This window comes from Montipora capricornis, chromosome 1 (genome assembly GCF_036669925.1).
Source record: "Montipora capricornis isolate CH-2021 chromosome 1, ASM3666992v2, whole genome shotgun sequence".
Lineage (NCBI taxonomy): Eukaryota > Metazoa > Cnidaria > Anthozoa > Scleractinia > Acroporidae > Montipora > Montipora capricornis.
Genome location: NC_090883.1, coordinates 9,603,361 through 9,608,446, shown reverse-complemented (window position 1 = coordinate 9,608,446; position 5,086 = coordinate 9,603,361). Strand labels below are relative to the sequence as shown.

At 44.0% G+C, this 5,086-nt stretch overlaps 1 protein-coding gene and 1 pseudogene across 1 annotated transcript; both read left to right on the top strand.

Annotated features, from left to right (window-relative positions):
• Positions 1-1,584: 1,584 nt before the first annotated feature.
• Positions 1,585-2,559, top strand: LOC138056989 (uncharacterized). Its single transcript, XM_068902996.1, has one exon. The coding sequence runs from the start codon at positions 1,585-1,587 to the stop codon at positions 2,557-2,559; it is 975 nt and encodes a 324-aa protein (XP_068759097.1).
• Positions 2,560-3,857: 1,298 nt separating this feature from the next.
• Positions 3,858-4,647, top strand: LOC138056979 (myosin-9-like; annotated as a pseudogene).
• The last annotated feature ends 439 nt before the right edge of the window (positions 4,648-5,086 follow it).

Below are 5,086 nucleotides of genomic sequence, written 5' to 3'. Positions count from 1 at the left end.
GAAAGAAAAAGGGCTAAAGTTACCAAAAAATCGTACCTTAGCGTTAAGTCGCCTCGAGAGGCTCAAACAAAGGCTAAAGGGAGACCGAAAGTATCGAGAACACTGCGAAGCCTTCATGAAGACCATGATTGACAAGGGACAGGCTGAGAGGGTTCCGGACGAGGAACTTCACCTCTCCAATGGTCGCGTTTGGTATATACCCCATCACGGCGTTTACCACCCGCAGAAATTGGACAAAATCTGTGTCGTTTTTTATGCCAGTGCAGAGTTTAAGGGAGAGTCCCTTAACGGACATCTTCTACAGGATCGTGATCTGACCAGCAGTCTTATCGGAGTCCTCTGTCGCTTTTGTAAAGAACCCATTGCTTTTACCTGTGATGTGGAAGGAATGTTCCATCAAGTGTAGGTAAATCCTGACCACCGAAACCTCCTCAGATTCCTCTGGTGCAGCGATAGAGATATAGACAGTAAGCCAACCGAGAGCAGGATGACAGGTTACCTGTTCGGGGCTACATCATCCCCAGGGTGGCTTCAACCTTCACAAGTTTATATCTAACAGCAAGGAAGTGATCAAGGCCATCCCCAAAGAGCAGCAAGCAAGTGGTATCAAGGAGGTAGACCTTAGCAGGGATGTTCTTCCCATTGAAAGAGCATTAGGAGTGCAGTGGTTCGTGCAGTCAGATGCCCTCCAAATCCGTGTGGTGCTCAAGGGCAAACCATTGACTAGAAGAGGGATTCTTTCCTCCATCAGTTCTATCTACGACCCTCTTGGCCTGGCAGCTCCCTTTCTACTAAAAGGGAAACAGATCCTTCAAGATCTTTGTAAGACCTAAGCCGCTTGGGACAACACGGTGCCCGATGGCATTCGAGCAAGATGGGAGAAATGGAGAGGAGAATTGCATGAGTTAGCTGAGTTAAAGGTCCGCTGTTGTTACAAGCCTGACAACTTTGGTGATGTCAAGTCAGTCGAATTGCACAGTTTCTCTGATGCGAGCTTGAATGGATATGGACAGTGTTCATACCTAGGGATGGTCAATAGCCACGATTAAGTGCATTGTGCCTTGGTGATGGCCAAATCGAGAGTTGGCCAGCTACCGTGCCCAAGCTGGAGTTCACTGCCGCTGTGGTGTCTACGAAAATCAGTTCCTTCCTACAGAAAGAACTGAATTATGAAGATATCAATGAGTTCTTCTGGACCGACAGTAAAGTTGTCCTAGGATACATTTCAAATGAAGCAAGGCGGTTTCATTCATTTGTGGCTAACCGAGTGCAAGAAATACACGACCATGCCTCCCCCGGTCAGTGGCGTTATGTTGATACCAAAGAGAACCCAGCTGACAACGCCTCAAGAGGTCTGGGAGCTAACGAATTCATAAGAAGTAACAGATGGTGGAATGGACCGAACTTCTTGTGGAAACCACTTTCAGATGAGCCCAACTTCCAGATGACCCCGAGGTTAAGAAGGTTACAGTACTGACAACCAAATTCATTGAATGCCCAACCCTTGTGGACTGCATCGAGTATTTCTCAGACTGGTACCGCCCAAAAAGAGCGATTGCCGTCTACCTGCTGTTCATCCAGAGAATGAAACTTTGCGTAAAGAAGGATAAAGACGACTCCATCAGCAACAAAGGCAATGCATCGCAGCAAGACAGCAGACAAAAACAGCAAGATCAACCCTCCAAATTCGTTATGCTAAGGGTAAAGGATCTCCAAAGAGCAGAGTTGTTGCTGATCAAGGCTGTACAGTACCAGGCGTTCTCAAGAGAAATCAAAGCCTTAGCGAACAAGTCTCACAAGGACGAAAGGGATGCCAACATGAGAAAATCAGTACCAAGGACAAGCCCTGTACATTGCCTCAAACCAATTCTAGACGGCGACGGTGTTCTACGAGTCGGAGTACGACTTCCTCAAGCTGACCTGCTATATGCTGTAAAGCACCCTGTCTTACTGCCAAGGAAGGCTCACCTTACAAACCTGGTAATACGGCACTTCCATGAACGTTCAGGACATCAAGGCAGATCAAGGACACATGCCAAAATTTGCTTATCCGGCGTTTGGATCGTAAACGGCAGTTCACTGGTCGGTCATCACATATCTAAATGCGTTATTTGTCGGAAGCTGAGGGCAGCGCCTCAAAGGCAGTTGATGGCTGAGCTTCCAAAAGACAGGCTCGAACAAGTCCCTCCATTCACCTTAAGCGCCGTCGATTACTTTGGTCCGTTTTACAAAAGAGAAGGGCGTAAAGAGATGAAACGATACCGGGTCTTATTGACCTGCACGGCGTCATGTGCCATCCACCTTGAGATAGCAACTTCGTTGACAACAGATTCATTCCTAAACGCCTACCGTCGCTTTGTTTGTCATCGCGGCCCCATTCAGCAACTAAGGTCTGACCAGGGTACCAATTTCGTGGGCGCAAAGAACGAACTGCAAGCGGCCCTCAATGAGATGAGTCATGAGAAGATCCAAAGAGCACCATTAAAGGATAACTGTGATTGGTTCGCATGGAAAATGAACGTTCCACACGCAAGTCATATGGGTGGCAAGACAGATTAGGACAGTGCGAAGCGTGTTGACTGGATTACTGCAGAGCCATGGCAGTCAATGGGACGACGAATCCTTAAGGACCCTCATGATTGAAGTTGAGGCTATTGTCAATAGCCGTCCACTTACCCCAGATGATCTGACAGATCCAGATTCACTTGAGGTTCTAACGCCAAATCATCTCCTTAGGATGAAAAGTTCAGTTATCCTCGCACCCCCCCAGAAATTTTCAAAGAGCCGATGTGTACTCAAAGAAATGTTGGCGTCGGGTACAACAACTTACGAATGAATTCTGGCAGCGTTGGAGAAGGAGCTACCTGCAGTCACTTCAGACCAGAGAGAAATGGACACCTTAAAGGAACCTCAAAGTAGGAGATATTGTGATCCTAAAGGACGAAAGTGTTCCAAGAAATTTGTGGAAGCTTGCTCGTGTGGAAGCCCCTTATCCTGATGCAGACGGTTACGTACGAAAGGTAAAGGTGACAGTAGCAGATCAATCCCGACAGATCGGTGTGTCATATTATGAAAGAGCAATCCACGGGCTCAGTCTAGTCATATCATATAGGGAGCAGAAGGACCGGGAATTCCCAGCCGAGGAGCCATGAAGGTACTTGGGAGCTGCTATTAAGTAGTCGTTAGGGACAATGATTGAACTTCGACTTTCGAACTTTTAATTAACCTGATTAGTGATTTGCTCTTCTTGTGTTTTCCTTTCATCATTGACTAAGTAAATTGTTTCAAAATTTACGGGAGCCATGTAACTGATGTATGTAACATGTAAATGATTAATGCGTAATAGACCTGACAGCGATTACGTAACTTCCATTGTGTGACAGATTAGATCAGATTAGCTTTTCAATACACGTGTGCTATTGGAAGGAAGGATAGGTTTTCTCAAGAAAGATCGAAAGAATAAGAATTAAGTTTGGAGAAAGAGGTATGATTTGTAGTTTTATTTGCATGCTCGATTTAGTTATGTTTGAGTTCGAAACATTTAGTGATTTTCTAGTAGTGTGATACGCGCCCTGTTTGTGTTGTTATTGTGCAATCGATCTAATGCATGAATTATAGTAATAGGCGCTTCGTTGTAATTATCTTTTCAGTTTTTACGTAAATCAAGTGAGGAATTAAAGAAATTGGTTAGACAGAAAGAATAACTTGGTTTCTAGTAAATCCTCCTCCAACTAATACCCGTTCGGAGTAGCAATGGAATGTCAATGTTGAAGATCTGTCCGCTACAGTAAAAACTCTTTTGAAACGAAAATCTATGCCGGAAAATTGCATTCTATTGTACCTCGTCGAAAGGAAATATGAGTTCAGAAGACGATTTTGACAGTGTTAGCATAGCCTCCAGACGAAATCCAAAACAGACGGCAAAGAGCAAAGAGTTCCAGACACAATTGCTGGAAGAACAAAGATCGTCCGCAAACAATTGAGTAGAATAGAAAACTGCTTCGCGGACTTAACAGAACCAGATAAGCTAACGAGCGAACGAATATTTTTGGAATCCAAGATGGAAATATTGATTTTGGCACACGAGAGACTCTTTGAAGCGCTGGAGGACTTAGAAATGAAACATGTTGCACAAAGGAAATTTGAGAGGTTGGAACACGAACATTCTGATGCGCTGAAACGATTAAATAAAAAAATTGCTGATCTAAAGGAAGAAGGACAAAGCTTGATTTCTTTGCAACGGCTTTTTCAAGACGAAGTGGTAAGGTCTCACATGGTGCGAAATCACGTTCAAGTAGAGGATCCCATACATCAGCCATAATCGATAGAAGGGCGGACACACCTGTGAAGGTCGCTAAATTGAAAACAGAGTTAAATTTCGCTCAAGACGAAGCGGCAAAAATTGCTGAACTGAAGAAATTCAGGCTAACCAAGGAACTGGCCATGGCAGAAGCTGAAATGAAGGCTATCGATCAGGTAGAAGAAATCCAGTCGGAATTAAGCGAACGAAGCGAAGACATACTGCCCGACAACATAAATAAAGACAGCTGTAAGGATGATCTTGGTGAAAAGGTGTTGACGGGCCTGCGCGACTCCTGCTCTTCACAAAACGATTCTAAAATCTGTGCCTTCAAAGTTTATCTCTGACTAAAGTGTCTTTTAACGACTTTCCTTTGCGATATAATAGTATGGGTGGCTCCTTAAATACTTCTCTAAGGTGCAGTTGGTTTTGAATAAGGTGCCATTTCCCCATTAATATATTCTTGAGGTTAGGTAAGGCCGGGTGGTATTGTGTAACAAAAGGCAATATTTTCTTTTTTGTGGTGTTGTCTTTGTTTTCAAGTGACCTCTCTCTATCCGTGAAGTTAATTTCAGATAGGAATTTTTCTGAAAATTTATTTGGGTATCTCTTATTCTTTAGACGTGTTTTGAAACTTTCCATGTTATTATTAAACGTCAGGACTGACGAATTTGTTCTTAGGAGGCCTAGCGCTTATGAATCCTTTCTTAACGCCTGGTAGATGGCACGAATAAAAATTCGTGTATTGAAAGGTCTCTGTCCGTTTGTAATGTGTTTGCACATCAA

Excerpts from the sequence above, each read along its gene's own strand:
- LOC138056989 (XM_068902996.1), top strand. The coding sequence starts at position 1,585 with ATGAAACTTTGCGTAAAGAAGGATAAAGACGACTCCATCAGCAACAAA.